We start from the raw sequence: 22284 nt of genomic DNA on the forward strand, positions 1-22284 counted from the left end.
ATAACTTCTATTGGTATAGCATTAACCCTAGAAAGATAACCTACGTCGAATCGACGTATAAATCATGTGTATCACTTATGGTCTATGAAATATGGCTATCTTTCTAGGGTTAAAAGAACCAACAATGCCCAATTCTCAAAGTTGGTGGAGCTAATGAAGGCAAACCTCGACATTGCCAAGGGTATCGGGACGTTTGAATCATCTAAAAAAAAAACCAAGCCCAATATTGAAATTCGTTTGTCCTTGGAACCTCATATGTGGCAATAATGAGTGCTTTTCATTAGTGGACATATCTGCATTGGTCCAAACTGGGCAGATTCTTGCTTCAAGCAAATTAAGAACTTCGCTTAAAACTACTGAAACTGTAGGTTAGGAGAAACCTAGCTCAAAGTCATTTCCCACACTATTTTGATAACTTCCACATCCGAGAAATCGTAGTGTGCACTCAAGTTTTAAAATTGCTGGAATTGCAGAACTTTGAGTCGTTTGAAATCCTGAACTTATCTGACTTAAAACATATTTAAATGCTAAGCCGAAAGTATCACACAAATCTATGAAAAAATATAGTTAAATTTTGTCAATGTAATTGTTAGTTTTATTAAAAATTGTCTGGTACTTCCAGTGGGTTGGAGGAAGCATCTCTTAAACTTCCCCTCAATCTGCAGATCATGATTTTTTCTTCTTCATTTTCATCCTCGAAAAACAATTTAACATCTTTATTTTTATTAACTTTTTTTCATAAAAAACAATATTCTTCAATCTGACTTTGTAAATATTTATGACAATGAATGACATTTTACTTTCAGTTTTTAATGTTAGCAGTTTGTTTTTAAAAACGAACTACGGAGTTTGCTATTGGTAATACCACCAAACTGTTAATTCGCCAAAACATTCGACTTTAGGCGAATTTTCGACTTGCGAGTGATAATACGCCCCTTATGCTCTGGAAAAACTTCCAAATTCTGTCCTCACTCCACCCTCTGGTCCCCCTTTCGTTTCTTTAGTTTCTACTTCTCCCTGAAGAGACTTTCCAAGGTAGAAGTAAGCTCCCAGGTTCGAAAGATCGCAGTAGCGCTTTCTGGTTGAACATATGAACGCTGCATTCCTCAACTGATTCCACCATAAAAACTATGTAAAAATAAGTCACGGTAATCGAAAGCTTGCTCAACAATACCATTTAGAAACAGTACGCAACTCATATCCTTAAAATACGTTTTAAATTAATGTTTTAAAAACTATATTGACTAAAGTTGCTACATATTTTGTATTCGAAATTTACCAAAGGAAACTGTATTAAGAAGTATTTTTTAACATTCATACGTTCACACTTATACAATTCCCTTCCTTTCCAATATATTAAAAAACTTCATACCCCCTACACACCCTACACATGACGAATTGAGTTAATTGCACAAAATATTAAAACATAATTATTAATGAACCGGGCTTAGGTAAATTCACATTTGACACGTTATGAATGTTCAATGTAAATAGTCGATAACCTACCTACATATATGCACTTTAATTTTGTTCTCTTTGCGTACCAAAATATATCGAAAGTGCGGTATAGGCAAAATTTTATGGAAATTGACGGGCTTTATCTTAAGTTAGGTTATTGATCTCATCGATATTTGTCCATTGGATTTTATTGCATATTCTTAATTAGGTTTTAAGATTGATTCAGTGTTTAACTCTATTCCCTTTCAACGAAAAAATTGCCCTATTAAAACTAAAAATAAATTTAGTATGGGGGTGTCTTGCTAGACTTCACTTTAAAATTACTTAACCTCAAGTCAGAAAAGTAAACCACTCAAGAAAAGATGCAAAGTAGTGATAAAGTTGAACCAAAAGTTATTGTCATATGCCCCCAATTAGAAACGACACTTAAAATGAGTATGGTTTACTTGGGCGTATACGCACTTTTTTAATTGGTATTTCAACAAAATTTCCTCTACATTTTAGCTTTTCAATCTCTGTTAATAGTTTTTTGTAACATCGATAATTTTAATTTAGAAATAATGAGAAATTCAACACTTGTAGGTGTGGCCTTTGAAGACCAAAAGCTGTGCAGATTTATAAGAAGATTAGATTTAAATGATTCAGGGTAAGAAACAAGTAAATATTTTTTATTGTCTGTACTTTCCAATGTTCAATGGATAACAAGTATTTCCTGACTGCATGCATTCACAGCGTCATATAGCCGGCGACAGATGACGGTCAACCGACGGCGACGTAGGTTCTCAATGAATCACATTTCACCTTGACTAAGAGGTTATATAAAAAATAATGTGCATCTGTTGATAAAATCAATTAGAAAAAATTAGACACATTTCCAACAAATTAATTAATTGAATAGAAGTGGGTTGTCCGAACAAGAAAACTAAAGCAATTGACTATTGAATACCGGTTTGCTGTAGGTAAATAAATTATAAGATGTGCCGTAATAAATGCAGGGAAAGTACAATGATAATCTTTTATCTAAGGTTTTTTTATTTTTTAGTTTATGTTAGAAATCACAATGTGGTCAAATATTTGAGTCATTTGAAATGTTGTCAACTTTTTTTTAATCAAAAAATATACGCCATTATTTTTGTTTAATCTAAATGCATATTCTAAAAAGCTTTGTTCGTCATGGATCATTGAGTGACAAGCTTCGTTTAACATGTGTGTTTCTTTTGTCAAATACAAACATATATGCATGCATATTTTTAGATATCGGTTAGATTTACGCTTTATTTTAACGTCTAATTTGTCTAGGCTGAGTCATTTAAGCATGTTTTTTTATTTTTGGTGTCACAACTAAAATGTTATTAACCTCTTAAGTCTTTACTTAAGCCACGCTCTGCCGCTGTACCATGAACCATACTTTTTTTTAAATGCAAATATAAACATTTGCATATAGTCGAAAGCGTCCAATGCAGCCATCAGAGTCTTGACTTTATGCGTCTGAGTCTGTACCTTATGCGTCAGTTGTTGAGTGATATTGAAAGTCATTTGTATGTTTACTTTTTTAAGGCAGAAATATCAAGAGATCTTCTGGCATCACAAAATATTGTTTGTTTTTATGCGTTATGCTATGTCTTTAGGTCTTATGTCAAATATAAACGTTAATGTGTATGTCCAGGTTCTTTGAACTTTACCTAAGAAAATGTCTAAAGAATATTTTCCTTTCGGCTAAAAACAATTTGTTCAATTGATCACTATTTGCAACAATATAAAATAGACTTTTCCTGCATAAGTCAAACATTTGCACGTTAAAGTACCAATGTGTATTTAGTGTAGTGTGGGGTCTTGAGAAGCTCTTTGCAGGCCTTCCTAGAAACATTAAGTCCTTCTCTTTTTAAAGAAAGTATCATGAGTTTCATGCGATTTCATATGTGAATATTTTTATTTTAAAGTTCTTGAGAAGTTTTAGGTCTTTAATCGCTTTTTTAAGAACTGACAAAGAACTTAGTTTTTACGTGGCCTCAAATAAAAAAAGTCTGGAGATGTTAAATCACAAGGTTTTTGTGACTAATTCTGATTACTGTCAATTATAATTATTTTAATACGTTATCAAAGAGTTAATTGTTCCATTTTTAGAAATGGAGCAGTTTTATCGTTTCAAATGTCAAAATATTACCAGTCCCTACATGCGCGAGTTATTCGAAAATAAACCTTTTTCCATATGAACAATAAAACGGTTTTAATTTAAACTTGTATTTTATTATTTTAAAGGTTCCAAATAATTAATTAAATTAATTGGAATCGAAGCAGGGTATACCCCTTAAAAGCGAATTAAAAAAATCCCCTAAAAACTCATAAAATTCCTCGTTGTTGCCAGAACCATGAGATGATGAAGATATTGAAATATTTATTTTGGTATAGTTTAACAATATGACACATTATTTTAGGGTAATTTTTAATAACACGTTTAATAAAGTCTAATTTAAAACGATTAAACTTATAAAGTTATGGCCTTTTTTATGAAACAACAATGTTTTTCTGTATAGCTGGAAGCCTCCTTTAACATAAGTCATGATATAGATTCTTATGTTGAAATGGTGGTTGAAAATAAAAGAAAAATTATATTTAATTTTATTTATAATAATAAATAATAAATACTTTAATTGATTCTCATATATAAAAAATAAATAAATTAGGTGGAGCAACATATATAAAGTGATTTTTTAAGAGCTTGAGAACTTTTAAAAAAAAAAAACGCATACAATTTGCAAAATCTCATCGATTCTTTATTTGAAACGTTAGATTGGTCCATGACATTTACTTTTTGAAGATAATTTCATTTCAATGTTGACTGCGGCTGCGTCTTAGGTGGTACATTCGGAAAGTCCAATTTTGGGTAACTTTTTCGAGCATTTCGGCCGGAATAGCCCGAATTTCTTCGGAAATGTTGTCTTCCAAAGCTGGAATAGTTGCTGGCTTATTTGTGTAGACTTTAGACTTGACGTAGCCCCACAAAAAATAGTCTAAAGGCGTCAAATCGCATGATCTTGGTGGCCAACTTACCGGTCCATTCCTTGAGATGAATTGTTCTCCGAAATTTTCCCTCAAAATGGCCATAGAATCGCAAGCTGTGTGGCATGTAGCGCCATCTTGTTGAAACCACATGTCAACCAAGTTCAGTTCTTCCATTTTTGGCAACAAAAAGTTTGTTAGCATTGAACGATAGCGATCGCCATTCACCGTAACGTTGCGTCCAACAGCATCTTTGAAAAAATACGGTCCAATGATTCCACCAGCGTACAAACCACACCAAACAGTGCATTTTTCGGGATGCATGGGCAGTTCTTGAACGGCTTCTGGTTGTTCTTCACTCCAAATGTGGCAATTTTGCTTGTTTACGTAGCCATTCAACCAGAAATGAGCCTCATCGCTGAACAAAATTTGTCGATAAAAAAGCGGATTTTCTGCCAACTTTTCTAGGGCCCATTCACTGATTTGCAAGCGTTGCTCGTTAATAAGTCTATTCATGATGAAATGTCAAAGCATACTGAGCAAAAATACTCCATTACCAAGATCGGAATCTCCGACTGACATTTCGGTTTGCCTACAAGCTAAGGACACATTAAATGCGAGAAAGTGTGCGTGAAATGATGCAAAAACCAAACACATTCTCACATTTAGTGTTCCGGCCCATCAAAATGCTTCATTATAGTCTGCAGGCACATCTAAATGCTTTATTTTGAATGTTTTATGGCCTCGTTCAAAAACTAAACAATCCAAACCAACAGAATCTGAAGTGCTGACATGGTCTTAAATTGGAAGATTTGTATAGCTTTTTAATTTCATTCCAAATAAATGTTGTAAATGTATATTATTTAAAATAAAACTGACCAAATACATATTTAATAATTTTTTAGTGCTGTATTTTATATTTTTTATACTCAAATATCTTTAGAAAAATTAAAAATATAGGCTTCAAACTAATTTATTCTCACAGAAAATATTGTTTTCGACATTCGACACACATTTTTTTAAAATAAAAATCCGTTTTTTTTTTCATACAAATTAAAATATACAACAAAAAAAGTACGGAAAATTGTTAAAAATTGATGTTCGGTTTTCGATGTCTCGGGAATAATAGAAGACATTGACTTCAAATTAATTTCATTCATCAATTCTTATTATTTTTTTCATTATAAGCAGCATTTTTACTAAACATATCCTTCAAACAATAATAAGTATACTTGAACTTTGGTAATTAAACATTTTTAAGGAACGAATGAAAATTATATTATGCGTTAAATTGTGGGAATTTACTAAAAAAATCTTCTGTACGTCAAGAATATACATTCAAGTCGAATACATGATCTTTTGAATGAGTTGTGCATAAATTCAGAACGGTTTTTGACATTTTAATTTTGTGATAAATGTCAAAATTTGCATTTTATTCGCTCTGCATTCATTTAACGGGTTCGCTATAACCGTTTTGATTATTTTTTTTTAAAACATTGATGTTCCTTTGATGTGTTACATAGTTTTGTTTGATAGCAAATACACGAATGTTATGCTTTTTTTCGCTTATAACTCTTTTTTTTTTTTAAATGTAATATTTATTAATCAAAATGAAATTGAAAAATAGTCCTAAACTTAAATTATGGAGAAAACTATTTACATACTTCGATTAATTAATTTAATACAGATTTTATTAGCAAAATAAATATTTGGGCCGTTCATTAACGAAAATTTAGTAGAATTCAATAAATTGCGCTCGCACCCTTAATTTGATGGTTCTTCGAACGCATCTTTGATACAATAATTCGAGGTTAATTATGAAATTTGAAGAATTTCGTAGTGATTATTCTAAATTAGTGAATTAAATGATGTTGAACATGTTTTTTTCAAGACAAAAATGTACATTGGTTCGCTATCAACAAAATGACTGCAAAATTAAAACTTAAAACTGACTTTTTCATCGAAAAAAGTGAAAAGAAAAACCTGAAAAAAACATATTAACCTCCCCATTTTGTTTTTGCTTTGCAAAGTGCCGCTAGCCCACGGCATCGTTTTTTTTTTTGTTTGTTCTCACATCTATTCATGGACTAATTGTCAAAATTACAAATACAACAATGTAAACAAACGGGTTTGGGAGAGTGAAACGTACGAAAGATTCCGATCTTGGTAAATGGAGTATTTTTGATACTGAGCATCTTTCTCTTTGACACCATGTCTGAAATCCCGCGTGATCTGTCAAATACTAATGCATGAAAATCCTAACCTCAAAAAAATCACCCTTTATAACTAGGGCCTAGTGACTTACAGCTCTCAACCATTCCTGTGTGCGAGTACTGTTTGTCAAGAATCGAGGAGGCCTACAGTTTTAAGCCGAACGGGGAATTTGAAAAAGCACTTTTCATGAAAAGAATTACTCATGGAGGATTTGTCAATCCCTCGCAAGAGGCAGTACCGGTCAAAAATCTTTATATGGTACAGGCCAAACCAAACGTAGACGATTTACGGGAAAAATACGTTATGTGTGAAAACAAAGCCCGTACCGAAAAAATCGATACGGATTTTAATTGTACGGACGAAACCGTCTCGTATGAAAGAGGCTTAAAGCTTTCACACTGGACGGAGACGGTTTTTTTCCGTACGGACGACTTAAAACAGCCTTCTCAACGATATTAAAATGCTTTAGTACAATTGCCCACAAAAACCGACGGCAGACGAATAAAAATCGTTTTTTGTGAATGCGTTCGCGTAGTCATGTAAGCCACTGATAGAGGGCGACGACATGCACGGTCGCCGTATATTTTAGTCGTTGAGACGGCCGCTTGAAATCGTCCATACAGAAAAAACCCGTCTCCGTCCAGTGTAAAATCTTTAGTTAATTTCATTAGTTTACTATTAATGGCTCACGGATAAAAGTCGTACGGACGAAACTGTTTCGTGTGAAAGAGGCCTTGGTTGACGTTACATCTTTTTGTGCATAAATGTACATACATACATACATGCATACATACATATAACAATAACGTCCATTAAAATTATCGTGAGTTGTAATAAATTATAAGTTTCCTGTAAAAATTCTGTTTCCGGTAGTTTTATTGATTCAAGTATACTCGAAGTTACACTTTCTCTTTATTATATTCTACTAAGTAAAATGTTATAACTTAATCACCTTACTTTTTATTGTAAGTGCATTTTATCTTTTCAATATGTGTTCAATAATATAATGCGTAATATTACATATGTACAGATGTAGAAAAAGATTTAATAACTGAAAAATTGACTACAAAAAGGTCATTAAACTTATTAAGCTCTTAAAACCACATTTATCTAAGTTTCATCGTTTTTAATCCAAAACCTTGAAAATGCAACACGTGGGAATGTGATCGTTAATATTCATATACTGAGTTGATTGAGATTCCATACATATTTGTAAAACATGTATGTAAATACTACATTTTTACATACATATGCATATAACTATATGAGATAACTGGCTTATTGAACAGTAACTATGGAAAGAAAGATTTAGACATTTTAAATTATTTTTGCTTATTCTTGGTATAAAACGACTTCATTTTAAAAGTAGTTTGAATTTGTTAGTAAGATGGAATTAAAAATATCAATTTAATAAAAATATATCATGAAAGAAATAATATGTAGATATTAAAATTAAAAAAAGATCATAACTTTGCACTATATTAACGTTTCATTGTCCATTTTAAGAATCTTTTTTTTTTATTAGTTCGTTACATCAACTAGACAAAAACTTGTTAAAATTGCTTTAAAAAAAGAAATCCAAGATCTTACTTTCTAACTTCTCAAGATCTTTTTGTTATAAATCCTTAGATAATCAATTTCTTCTGCCAAAATCCCAACGAAATCTCAAAATTCCTAATTAACTTGAGAGTTGATTAACATCTTTTTTCTTAACATGATTACATAAAATTGATAACATTGATCAGTAAGTTAAACAACATACATAATTAAAAAAGGTTAATTTTTGTGAATCGAACTTCAAAATCACTGAAGTTTTTGACGTAAAAAAAATTTAAAATTCGAAAAAAGACATATTGGAGTCGTGGTACGAACCCCGAAAAAAAAGTATATTTGCCCTTAAGAGTCGCGCAAAAGAAATTGCTAAGCAATTCGGAGTTCGAGAAAAGCTTTATCACAAGTCCCGAATGAATAGAAAATTTGACAATTTTTTCTATGGATAGCTGTTTTGATCGCAGTTCAACATAAATCAAAAACAAAGCGTAAAATTAAGCTACAAAAATAAATCGTTTGAAATACAAGTTAGTTTTAGTTTTTAAATGAAAAAGTATCACACAAATCAAATACATTCTTTTAGTAGCCTCGAAGAAGTTGTGATGCCATAGTACTGACTGGCGTTGAAAATTCGACTTGATGAATGAAAACAAAAATCTCTTGGAATCGCCATTTCTTGCGAACCTACAGAATTCAATGAAGGTGATTAACTCACCTACTCGTATGTTTCGTCATCACTACACGTCGTTGATATGAGAAATATTCCAAGGTGTCTTCCAACCACTTCGCGCTAGTCATATGATTCTTTTTTCCTAATCCCATCTGAAAACATTAAAGTCCCTTAAAATCTTACTTTTGATGTGTAATGTTTGTGTTCTTCGCGTATTTTCTTCACTTATTACCTAAGTACCTATGTAAATAAAAAAATTGCTTATTTTTTTCGAACCTATGATTTAAATTTAATTGATTCATTGATTAATCATAAACAAATTTCGGAACTCTGTGATAGGGTTCATTATGTTTAGTTCTGGAATAATAGCTTAAATATAACCAGAAACTCCGAGTAATTAATTCAAGAAATCTAATGATTCAGATCAGGGATGAACTCTATTTATTTATTTATTTAGCCTAATACAAGCTATCATAACTTAACTTAACTTAACACTAGCTTAACATTTTTTTTTTTGTTGCACTTCTTATTATCAGTTTTCAACAATAATTCATGTGGGCCCTAAGGCCCACATAAAAGCTCTTTAATGTACAAGAACTAACAATTTTGATTTTATTTAACTTAAAATTACAAGGGACGGGGAATTCGGACTCAAAAAGGGAAAAAGTAAAGGGTATCTTTCAGCTTTGCAGTGACGAAGAATTCTGGACATTGGTTCAAAGTGCCCGTAATTAGTGCGGTGATGAGGGATATAGAAAAGGGAAACAGATCGCAGATTTCGAGGGTTAGTGTTAATATGAATATCACTCAGGAGTGCCGGGGAATCTATATTGCCCATTAACAATTGGTGAGCAAATAATATATCAGCGTTCTTGCGTCTAATATATAAGGGCTGCAAACGTATCAGTTTTAGTCGATGGGCATAAGGAGGCAAGTTGGATGTATCATCCCAGGGGAGGCCACGTAACGCAAATCGAACGAAACGTCTTTGAACATTTTCAATTCTGAGTGAATGGTTTTCATAAAAGTGAGACCATACTTAGCATGCATATTCAAGATAAGGACGGACTAGAGAAATGTAAAGCCCTTTAGTTACATAGGGGTTGGAAAATTCTTTTGACCATCTCTTAATAAAACCGAGAGATCTATTAGCTTTATTAATAATTTGGTCAAAATGGGAATGGAAATTCAGGTGCTTGTCACACATAATACCAAGATCTCTAATAGAATCGACTACGTTGACGGCGTCATTAAGGAAGTAGTATACTCTATGAGATGGGATTTGTTTGCGCGAAAAGGTCATTTGTTTACATTTACCTACATTTATTCTAGGAAATTATGCATGCACCAAACAAAAAAAGATATTAAGATCATTTTGTAAAAGTAAGGAATCAGATGGAGTAGAGATAATCTTAAAAATTTTGTTATCATCCGCTAACATTAGGATATCTGAGTTTTTTAATTTAAGACAGACATCGTTAACAGGTTAGACGAAGAGAAGGGGGCCAAGGTGACTACCTTGTGGGACTCCAGAAGTTGCATGTATAGGACTGGAGACTGAGTTACGGAAAAGGACTCTATAAGTTCTATTCGCAAGATATTAGCTTATCCAGTTTATAAATATAGATGGAAAGCCTAGAGCTCTTAGTTTGAGATAAATTATGTTATGGGATATTTTATCAAAGGCTTTGCTGTAATCAGTGTATACAACATCAACTTCTTTGCCATTCTCAAGGGCTGACAAAACTTTGTATATAAATTCAATTAAATTAGTCGTAGTGGATCTACCTTTAAGAAAATCATGTTGAGCGGGGGAGAATAAAGGCTTGCAATGGAAATAAACGGAATCATAAACTTAGCTTTCAAAAAGTTTTGGTATGCATGAAAGTTTGGCAATAGGTCTATAATTGTTAATTTCAGTTTTATTGCGGGAAATATGAATGAATCTTTCCATATATGAGGAAACACACCTTGGGAAAGAGAGAGTTCAAAGAGTGCAGTTAGAGGCTGAGAATGCATACATTTTTTTAGAACAACTGATGGGACGCCATCAGGACCAGGGCTAAAGTTTTATTTGAGGCTTACGATTTTGGCAAGTACCATTTCTTCAGTTATTGTAAACGATGAAAGGGAGGTTTGAGTGCAACCATCTAAATAACTAAAGTAGTGTGGATCAGGATCATGCAGATGTTCGGTATACGATTTGCTAAAGTAATTAGCAAATAGATTGGATATGGTTGTTGGATCAGAGGAGATTATGTTGGAGAAACTCATTGAAGGTGGAAACCCATCAGATTTTCGTTTGACATTTATAAACTTGAAAAATGTCCTTGCATCAGAAAGATGGTTATTTTCCATTTGGTTAAGGTATTGGTTATAAAGGAATTCCCTTAATTCAGAGAAAGCATTATAAGCGAGAAGATAGTTGTTGTGATCAGTATCAGATTTGGACTGTAAAAAGATCTTCCAAAGCTTGTTACGGGTATTTCTTAGGCTACGGAGCTTTCTGTTGTAGTACTAAGGACTATGTCCAAGTTCCTCAATCTCCTTCTTTTTACAGACACATTTAGATAAGGAGTATGAGGGAGGTGCAGGAATGACCATATTAAGACAAATTAATAAGGCTTGTTTTTAATTTTGCGTCTAAAAAATCGAAATGTTAATGGAAGTAAAATTCTAAGAAAATTCTTTCCTTTGGAAGTTCAAGCAATGTTAAATTGGTATTTCATTTTTTTTTTAAATTTTTAAATAAAATAGTAAGTTTAAGAAGTCGTTCTTGATATTGTTAAAAATAAAAGTTAAATTATATGTTAATCATTGTAGTTTTCAATGAAAATATTGTTGCTTATCAAAGGGCTGTCCAATGTACAGCGCCTTTGAGTGAAAAGTAATTCATATACATTCAACAAAGTCTTTCTTAACTTGCATTTACGAAGGTTTAGAAACAAGTTCCTTTTTTATTATTCCTAAAATCTAACAAAAATAAAAGATATTGTATTATCAGATATTCGTTTAAAGCCACTTCCAGATGGTTTTCGTTTACTAATATAATGATTGTTAAAAGGAACTCATAACCTAACACGGTACCTACATACATACAAATTTTATTCTCCTATCTCTCATCAATTTATTTAAAATTGTATATCTAGTTGAATCTTTTCTTGTAATAAATACTTTTTTCCTAGGTAAGTAAGATAATCTACATATGACATCAATGAAAAAAACAACAAATAATAATTAAATTTCTCAGTTCTTCTAGGTGAATGCATTGTTATTGGAAAATCCTGACAAACAAGATTATTCAAGGTTAAGCAAATATTCTCAGTAGATATTTTGATCAACACTTGAATCATAAAGGTTTATTTTTAAGCTACATAATATTCTATTTAAGGCTTACATTTATGTAAATATGTGGATTTTTAAGTAAAGAGAATACACTAAACATAGTTTTATTTTTATTTGAAAAATAATTTACGAATTGTACATAAAGGCATTGAACTTCAATCAATATCAATTGTCCAGATGGAGAAGAACGCAAATTGAATTCCTTTTTATTTTTTTAACTTCCATATTTATGTTTAACTTGAAGGTATATTAGCTTCTGCTTCACCTTTAGTTTTATTCTATATTCAGATTTAAACAAGACTTGAATTATAAATTCATTGTCCAGTACCTAGATAGTGTATTTTAAAATGTATTAGCCAACAAATTCAGTGGTTTAAATGGTAATTTAAATAACAACTGAAAGCTTCTGATTCGTTGGAGCCTTTAATTTCAACACGACTTCGCTTCACTTACGTTCTGATATAAATGTCTGCCAAACCAAATTTGCCCACCTTTTCTGTTTATCGGCTATTGATAAATACACACAGTTTCCCAAACCCTGTCTTATAAGACTGATTGGTATTTAAAAAGAAACAATAAGCCTTGACCTACATATAATATTATAACTGAATTTAAAGATAAACCCAACTAAATATTCTGTAGGTTATTTTACGACCTTGTGAGTATTTAACAATAATTGTGTCAATTGAAATAAAATTTTATTTTTGTTTACATATCATAAATTACAACATTTGTGTTCACCAACGATAACTTCACATATGAGTTATGTATTCAAACATACAAAGTCAGGTTAATCTTATCAATTAAACACAAAAGTATGTACCAAAGTAGATATGTAGTCACATCGATCCTGATGATTTCAAACCATATTAAGAAAACAAAAAAATGATTCACCTGGAAAGAAAAAAATTAAATATCGGTAATGCGGGAATTTATAAATAAAATTGTATTGATTTTTTTAATAGCAAAAGTTACTCATTGTTTATTACTATCGCATACCAATTTGATTGACTGTGTTTTTATTTTTCATTGAATACTTTTTACCATACGCTATTTTATTATTAAAATTCAGTAAGCATTTTTTTATGGATAACCATCTTGGCCTTCGATATTCCGAGGGAAGTTTGTTTTTTCTTTCTATGACGAAATTAACTGCATGTATGTAGGTAGGCTTAAAAGTCTAAGTATGTAGGTACTTAAGTTACAATATTATCGTTTTCGGATATTTTGATTGTCTTATCAGTATAAATTACACGATACATGACACATTGCTTAGGTATGGATTTTATTCTTTTAAGCATGATACATCGTGATTGTTTTTAATACGGGGTACACAAATCTTTATTATTTTAACTTTAATTCATAAACTTTTAAATAATTATTGAATCTGTGTTCCTTTCGGAGTTCCTCTTCAATAGATCCAAGGTTTGGTGTGGTACCTACTTTTCAACTCTGTGCGTTGCGTCAAGAGAATTACTCATAACTATTGCTCTTCAATGCAACACAGACAATATGTATAAAATATCTGTGGTGAATCTATGAAATAAATGATGTGAAAATGTTACCAACTTTAGGCGCATTAAAAGGTATATCGGGCGGATACAAGCAGATCAACTTTGCCAAACAAGCCTTTTTTAATCGCGATGTACGTGACGAACGGCAGCTTTAGACAACATTATTATTGTTATTAAAGTGCAAGCTAGAGCTTGGATTCCTTTTTCGAACGTGACTTAAGGCTACTGACATGTCACTTACCTTAAAGACTTACATTTTATTTCAATGTTTAAAATTTTTCTGGATTCCAATAAATTGTCGAATAAGACTTTTTTTAATATTGACTCTTTAAGAAAATTGGGAACTCCAATTATTATACTTCTGGTTTCTAGTCCGCTTTAGCATATAACGTAATAACTTGGAATGAATCTGTTTAAATAATATCAATATAACAATAACCTTAATAATCAGTATTATTATATCTAACATTTTCTTTGTTTATTTTATTTTTTTTGCAGATACCACTCGAGTATTTGGAACAGCTAGACAATGTTGAAAATATGAACGATTTCTTTACAAGATTCGTTGCAGATGATAGTACAGATCCAAAACTTGGCATACAACGTAAGCAAAATTGTTTATTGAATATGAATATTTATTTCTATGAGTTGGTTAATCAATAATTGACTAATTATTAATGGAATATATTTCCTTGTTTCGGTCGAGAGACCCCTTTTTATTATGTTACACTAAAATTCTTAACATTTCGATTTGGATTCTGCCAGTTTTTTGTGTCAAGAACGTTTTAGCTTGTTCCCTCGAAAATTAGATATGGCAGTCACAACCAAACTATCTATCGTGCTAGAGTGTCTTACTTACAAAAAAAAAATATTTTCATTGTTTTAAAAATTAACATTATTGTTTTTATTAATAACTTAACCAAATACCAAAATATGTTGGTAAAAATAAATTAAATATTAAAAAAATAAATGCATTTCAGAATAATCTTAGTCTACGCCCGATTTTACGCTTTTCCTTTTGTGCGTTTGTTGAAGATCTTTTTTTGCTTTCTTCAGCCAGTCTTTTGTGTGTAGCAACTTCATCGAATTCCGTCATGAGATTCCTCCTGGAGAGTGCACTATATGGATGTAAATTTGTATAAATTATTAAAGCGAATTGAACATCATTATCATCCAATCGAGTTCTATAGGAAATTTGTATTTTCGTTTCACGATCCCAGCTTCCATTGGCATTTAATGTGCTTGAATTTCGAAAACCCTTATGTTCAGGTTGTACCGAAGATCTTAGAATTCCAATAGCTTCAAAATATTTCAATTCACTATATTTAACCTCGGAATTTGTAGTATTATTCGATATAACTGTGGATTCAGGTGTTTTAAAGCAGTTTTGAGTTGACGTTGGCCGCGGAACAATTAATTTGACATTGTTGTCTTTTTTATCAAAATAATCTTCAATATTTAACATTGGGGGAATGCTTTGATTCAGTTCATCGACAGAAGTATTAGATTTGAATCGTTTTGCACTTGATGGTGGAGTTATTGATCCACGACGATCTTTAGCTGTTAATTCTACATCAACCGACATTGAGATCTCTTCGATTGAACTATTTTGTTCCATAGTGAATGAGCTATCGTTTAAATTCTTCTCGATTTTTGTTGGATATGATTTTCTATAGAAGAACATAAAGTATAGAATGATTAATTGTACAAAAAGCTTTATTATTATACTTACGTTTCCATGTGTGTAGGTTTACACTCAATAGAATCGCATACTTCAGCATTTTCAAAAAATAGATGATCGTACTGAGAACACACTTCATATCTATGTACGTATAAATAAACAAAAACAATTAGTTATTTTTTATCGTTTAAGAATAAATTTTCAATTAAGAACAACAAAAAACAGGAAACATGTGACAAATTAAATAAAACGCAGTTAACTAATTGTTTGAGTAAAAATTGAATTAAACTTTAGCCACGTCTTAACCATAGTGTCAATCAATCATAATTATTTAAGGGAGTTGACTCCCTTTTATGCACATATGATAAATGTACGAAAGTACTCGTTTGATTAATTTATTTTTATCTTTTTAAAGATATTATGGAAAATTCAATTTTAATATCAGAACCTCCACAAAAATGCATATCCTTTAAATTTAAAAATTGCAAAATCTATACATAGAAAAATGGTACAGGTTGTGATATAATTATTTAAACCCAAGGTTTATATCCATTGTAGCTTAAATAACGAGGTGTACTTATCATTGAATTGAAAACTGTATAAGAGTTTATCCTTATTTTTATTTTGTTCATAAGTACCATCAGAAAATCAGAAATTATACAAAACTCTAAAAGTAGCTTATATATACAGTGAGTGACATTAATATTCGTTTTTTTTTACATACTCATATTAATTTTTTAATTAATCTTTCTTACTATTAATTTTAATATTTCGTTTTGATTGGATAAAACTCCGTCCAGTCGCTTGGGCATGTTTTTCATAATGTTTTGCACGTATTCAATGATTATTTTGGTCTATTCTTCTTGAAGCCGTGTCTTAAGTGCACTTTTTAAAGACACAGGGCTTTCGCGAACTCAACGGTCCAATTCATTCCACAAATTCTCGATTTGGTTAAGGTCTGGAGATTGTGGAGGATAACTTTTGGACAGTTATATAGAAGCCATTCTTTTACAACATGTGCTTCGAATGGTTGTCCTGGTAAAATTTGAAATTCCTTAAAATGCCTATTTTCTCAGCACTTTGCCTTAAATTTTCTTAAAAGATCCTCAAATAGTATTCCTTATTGATTATTCAATATACCATCGATGAATACTAAATTTATCATGCCTCTTGCCGAAATGCACCCCCAAACCATTATGTGTACGCCTCCATCCTTCACTGTTGGCTTTATGTTCCTGCTTTTAAACTATTCATTTGGTTTGCGCCACACCATAACTCCTCCAATGAGGTTATACTTACTCTCGTCAGCAACTATTACATCATCCCACCAAGTTGCATCCTAATTTTTGTATTCCATCGCAAATTTCATTCGAAGTTGCTTGTTGCGCATTTTGATAAATTGCTTTTTTCGGGCAACTCGAACATTGAAGCCATTTGTCTTTACGGTTCGGCGTACCGTTAATGCAGATACTTTGATTGTGCATTCGAGGATTTGCTCTAATTTTTTTACTGTAAGCCGTTCTTCTTTTGTTGTTAACTTTTTTGGTTGACCCATCTGCTTCTTTGGTTCGATTCTTCCTTCTCTTTTATACCTCCGAACAATATCACCGACAGTGTTTAGCTTCATGTCTAAAATATCAGCAATTTTTTTGTATGTTTCACCTTCATTATGTTGAAAAATAACAATATTTCTTTTTTCAAGGCTTCCATTTTTTCCTTTGTGCTACATGATTAACTTTTTAAATAAAACCAATCGATCTTACACTTAATTGTTTTAAAAATACATGCAAACGTCTAGTGAATACTTTATTTTAACGGTAGTCTTGAATAGACAAACTGTTAATCGGGGCACATGTCAAACTTAGCAAAGAAAAAAAAAAAGAATATTAATGAAGCGCTTACATGTGTTTTTTTGGCGTTGTTCATCGCATATCTTAATGCAGTTAAGTGAATTCACTATTTTTTTAATGAAATATTTTGGGAATAATATACCTATTTATCAAATAAAAAAATAATTAACCTAAATTCAAGTTTTACTACGAGAAAAACAACAAAAAATATTTTTAAGAATGAAAACCGAATATTATTGACACTCACTGTACTCAAAGAAAACATAAATTATTGTTCTTACACTTACCTTAAATAGTCGTGGATTTTAAGGTTTCCCTTAATTGTTCTTCCAAACCACTCAAGAACACCATTTTGTGCTATGTAAAACTTAAAAAAATCACTATGAGATGTGAAGAGCTCTAAATATTTGGCCAATGCATTTTTAACTTCAGTAGGATCTGAAACAAAACATAAGATACATATTTTATTTAAATGTTTTAATCGTCAATAGTGTCATAGTATTTATAATATACTTGTAAAATGTTGATTTAAATTTGCAAATCAAAAGCTTATTGTCAAGTGTCTGTCTGGAATGGCTAATGATGTTAATTTGATTGAGATCGCTATAGAAGAACTTTTTTAGATAGGTCTTACGTTTACGTTTTTGAGCTAGAGCAGAGCACTACAGAGGAGGTGAAGAACTATTTTCTCCTGTTCCTCCTTCTACAGCTTCTGCAAGTTATTTGAAAATTTGGCTAGTAGCATAGCGTGCTTACCTATTGGACAGTGCCCGGTTATGACACCAAATATCCGATCTACTTAGATATATCAAGCACTTTGAGCACTTTAAATCTAGGGTAGGCCTGATATTTTTCGTGGACTGGCAGTGTGATGTTATTTCACCAAATGTTGTTTTTTTTTTATAGCGTCTTGTTTACGCAAAAACATACAAGTAGCGATTGGTATACCTGCACTAGCAATAGAAGAATAGTAGAATGGTTAGTACTTAACCATTTTTGGTGAGTTTATCAGCTTTACAATTCTATGGAATGTCTCTAAGTCCCGGAACCCAGCAAAGGTGAATGTTAAATAGTTGCTCCATCTCCAAAACAGATAATCGACATTTATGGACTTATAGAGTTTGTAGAGACAGAGTGCAGAGATTTATTGGCGAAATGGCTATCTGAGAAAATAAAGATATCAGGTGTTGATTTCACGTTTTCTTTAAGCCTGAACAAGCATTTTTCTATGTGATCAGCTTGGAAAAAGGTATAATGATTGGGAAGGCGATTTGTGTCACTAGGTTTTGATATTTAGGCAGGAAAAGGGAGCTTACATTACCTTTCTTGGGTCTTTATTGTATGTTACTTTTCTAATTTGCTTTTTTTGTCTAAAATGAGGCCCAGATATTTAGCTTTATCTGAAAACTTTGATTGGATACCAATCCAAAATGAGGGCTTCTATTGGGTATCTTTTTTTTAGAGAATAGAGCTAAATCCATCAGTAACAACTCGAATTACAGAAATGGTTGCGAGTTATAAGTCACTAAGCCCTAGTTCTCAAAGGACTCAAAGGACACATTATTTAATTATTTTTTTTGAGAGCTAAATCGATTTTGTGTGGGTTAATACCTTACAACACCGATCTGTCCATTGTATAAACTTATTTAGAGCGTTTTGAAGAGTTTTTGTTGGGGTACATATATTCTTCTCTGAAACTAATGTAGCAAAGTCATCAATTGCATTGGCAATCAACTGAAAAGCTAACATAACGAAATGTTTGCCAATTAAAGGCGGTCTTTATAGATTTTGTTTGTTTCTCCAATTAGACAACTTCTAAGTTTTCAACTCTTAGGGGATTTACCTTGTAATAAAAGTATATTTCTTGCTATTTCGAGTATCACTTTCTATCAAATAATTAAATTGTTTAATTTTTACTATTTGTTTGCAGATAAGATTGGTAATTCAAATGTAGAAAGAGGTAAGACCCCAACAAAGCTTAAAAATAAACATATTTAATATCAATAATTTTCTTTTATTATTTTTAAAGCTGCATCAAATATAGCTAAAGCTGCAGGTTGTATTCCTGATAGTACTGTTGTGCCTTTGGAACCATTAAATCCATCAAATGATCCTACAGTTATATATTTTCCCAAATGTACTCGAGTAAAACGTTGTAACGGATGTTGTTCATCGCCTTTACTTTCATGTCAACCCGTTGAAGTAGAAACAATTGACTTTACGGTGAGTGATTTTTTTTTGTAAACATTTAAAGTGTTATTTTATGAGCAAATTTTAAATAATTAAAATTTTATTTTTTCCAGATATTTAAATTACAATATACGGGAAAAAGTCGAATGCCACTCAAAGAGCAAGAACATGTTTTAGTTGAGCAACATAAAAAATGTAAATGTGATTGTCGTATTAAAAAAGAGGTGTGTATATTAAAAAAACAAAAATTTAACAAAATATCAGCTTCTTAAGAAAGTTATTAAAAACGCAAATTAGGTAAATAATAATTTCCTAATTATCTACAAAAAGTCTTATTCAATTATCGATCAACTTATATTTCTTAATCGCCTTTTATGAGTTTCAAAAGCTCTGTTTTTTCTTACATGAACTGAAGAGTCAAACTTCTTTTTTTTTCTTATCAGGATTGTAACTCATATCAGGTATATGATGCTGCACAATGTAAATGCAATTGCACAAATTACAACGCCAGAGATAAATGTTTATTGGTAAGAAATTATTATATTTTAATGACTTAAAATAAACCAAATGGTTAATTAAAATCCTTTATTCGATTTTTTTTTGTTTAGGAGGAAGACAAAATTTGGGATTATGAAACTTGCAAATGTAGATGTCGGGAAAATCAACAATGTACAACAGGTACATACTTTGATGATCACCTTTGCAAATGTACTGAGGTAATAATTTTATAAATAACTTTCCAATTTTCAACTATTAACTTCTATTTAGAAATGAACATTGTAATGAGTATTTTAAATGTAAAACTCTGTAGTTCTCATGTGTTTTCAATCTTTATTGTTTACTTTTTTTTTATAGATAGACAATTTAGAACTTTTTTAATTCATCAACACACACATCCACCTATACACAAATAACATCTGCCTTATTTGTATAAATTTAAGAAAAAAATGAAAAAAAAAACAAACAAAAAAGTAAAACAGTCTATTTTTTTAGTGTGTAATACTCTAGTGTGTAATAAAAAGAAATACTATTTTGTGTGAGTACATATGTATCTATCTGTTTTGTAGTTAGTTAGTAATTTATTAGATAATTATTTAATGTAAAATATCTAAACTCAACTTTGCTTATGCTTTAATGGAGAATGTTATTATCTTATTATGTTGTTACTAATAATACGCTATGCTGCTGGCTTGATGGTTTTGAATAGAAGTTAATATTAACAATAAACATGCATACATATAAATATTTATGATAGTTTTATGCATGCTTACCTTTTACTGAATTTCTTATCTCATCCATTTGGTTTTTTTCTCTTTGTCCTCTTTAATGTTCAGGTCACTGGAGGTAGTTCCTCCAAAGCGTTCTTCGACCGGAAGCGATTTATTGTTAAAGCAGTACCAGTGGACCCAAGCAATACAACAATATATGATACTGATGGAAAATAAAAAAACAAATATAACAAAATTAATATAAATACAAATAAAATTTAGTGCAGCTTTCGAAATACGTTTAAATAAATTAAATTTAAAATAAACTAATATCAACATTTTAGAAATAGGAAATTGTGTAAATAAGTGTTAATAAAATTATATATGTATCATCACAGTCTCAAATTAAAATGAGTCTTTTATTTTCATAAGAAGATGGACACCGTAAGTACAATTTAAATTTAAAATATATTTTGTTCATTATTGACTTAATTCATGTTCACTGACATCAAATATTTGTGCTGTGAATGTTTGTACTGCTATTTTTTACAGAATAGTTTTCAGGTTGACGCCATGCCTATTTCGCGTTGAATCCTTTGTAGACCAAGATCAAAAAAGAATAAATTTACTTTTAAAAACAACAGGTCTAGGAAAAACGCACGTATTTCTCTGCATTTTAAAAATTAGTGTAATATTTAATATTTTAGGGTGTGGGACATTCCTACAACATTGAAGTAAAAGTAAGCCCTTATTACGAGAAGCGAATCGAACGTTCGACTTAAAGCGACCCTTTTTAGAAATCCAATGTCAATTTGTATTTTGCGTTATTATCAAAAAGTAACTGATAAAACGCATTTTAAAAAAAGAGGCTGGGGTGCGATCCACACTGATAACTTCCCATCCCGTCTGTCGATCTGTCCTGCTAAAAGTGTGTAGGTTTTCTTGTTGGGTTAAAAAAAGTTTTCAGTTGAATTTCATATTCTTAAAAATTTTAAAATTACCAACAATATTATTCATATAAGGAAATAGTTTAGTTTGAAAAATCTAGTTTTATCAAATAGATTTTTAGTCAAAAACAAATTTTTACCAATTTTAGTAGCATTTCTTAAATTTTTACAAATTGGATGAATGAAATTAATTTGAGGGATATCAAGAACCGAACATCAATTTTACCAAATTTGGGTTTAACTATAGGCCTATATCACTTTTGCCCTCGATAAGTAAGATTTTTGAAAAAGCTGTACAAAATAGAATGGTAAGCTTTTTAAAGAGAACAAAATTTTTCAATGATGTTCATTTTGGTTTTCAAAGCAATAAATCAACCGAGATGCGTTGTTACATTTCTGTTCTCAAATATTTGTAAGTCTTGATAGAAAAAAGAATACAGCTGGATTGTTTTTTGACATGGTTAATCACGAAATTTTGGTTAGCAAACTTGAAAGTGCTGGGTTTCGAGAATTAATTAATGATTGGCTAAGATCTTATTTAAATTAAAGAGCACAAAGAGTGAAATTTTATGGTGTTAGGAGTGATATAAAGACATTCGATTTGGGAGTTCCACAAGGTTTGGTTTTAGGACCAATACTTTTTTTGGTATACATTA

General features: G+C 31.0%; 2 protein-coding genes across 8 annotated transcripts in view; one reads left to right on the forward strand and one right to left on the reverse strand.

Moving 5' to 3' along the window:
- LOC129944731 (platelet-derived growth factor subunit A) overlaps positions 1 to 21092 on the forward strand; it is a 33899-nt gene extending 12807 nt beyond the window's left edge. For 5 of the 7 annotated variants that reach the window (XM_056054372.1, XM_056054371.1, XM_056054373.1 and 2 more), the window contains exons 3-9: positions 14251 to 14356; positions 19214 to 19243; positions 19313 to 19506; positions 19587 to 19697; positions 19917 to 20000; positions 20082 to 20189; positions 20808 to 21092. In XM_056054372.1, the coding sequence (XP_055910347.1) occupies positions 14251 to 14356; positions 19214 to 19243; positions 19313 to 19506; positions 19587 to 19697; positions 19917 to 20000; positions 20082 to 20189; positions 20808 to 20918 (744 nt within the window). In that variant the 3' untranslated portion in view covers positions 20919 to 21092. Of the gene's footprint in view, positions 1 to 14250; positions 14357 to 19213; positions 19244 to 19312; positions 19507 to 19586; positions 19698 to 19916; positions 20001 to 20081; positions 20190 to 20328; positions 20510 to 20807 lie in introns of all 7 variants that reach the window. The other 2 variants (XR_008781483.1, XM_056054376.1) reach the window with 2 other exon arrangements.
- On the reverse strand, positions 14600 to 20885 carry LOC129944730 (uncharacterized). The gene is made up of 4 exons (XM_056054370.1): positions 20745 to 20885; positions 17571 to 17721; positions 15485 to 15574; positions 14600 to 15422 (listed from the first exon to the last, which is right to left on the reverse strand). The coding sequence occupies exons 1-4, from the start codon at positions 20770 to 20772 to the stop codon at positions 14729 to 14731; spliced, it is 963 nt and encodes a 320-aa protein (XP_055910345.1). The 5' UTR covers positions 20773 to 20885; the 3' UTR covers positions 14600 to 14728.
- Positions 21093 to 22284: the final 1192 nt, after the last annotated feature.

The sequence above is a fragment of the Eupeodes corollae genome, chromosome 2 (genome assembly GCF_945859685.1).
Source record: "Eupeodes corollae chromosome 2, idEupCoro1.1, whole genome shotgun sequence".
Classification (NCBI taxonomy): domain Eukaryota; kingdom Metazoa; phylum Arthropoda; class Insecta; order Diptera; family Syrphidae; genus Eupeodes; species Eupeodes corollae.

Bases quoted from the DNA above. Each gene is read 5' to 3' on its own strand.
- LOC129944730 (XM_056054370.1), bottom strand. From the start codon at position 20,772: ATGGATGAGATAAGAAATTCAGTAAAAG. The intron at 15,575-17,570 runs GTAAGTGTAAGA...ATACGTACATAG, and splicing joins AAAATCCACGACTATTTAAG to ATATGAAGTGTGTTCTCAGT. The intron at 15,423-15,484 runs GTAAGTATAATA...GTTCTTCTATAG, and splicing joins AAACCTACACACATGGAAAC to AAAATCATATCCAACAAAAA.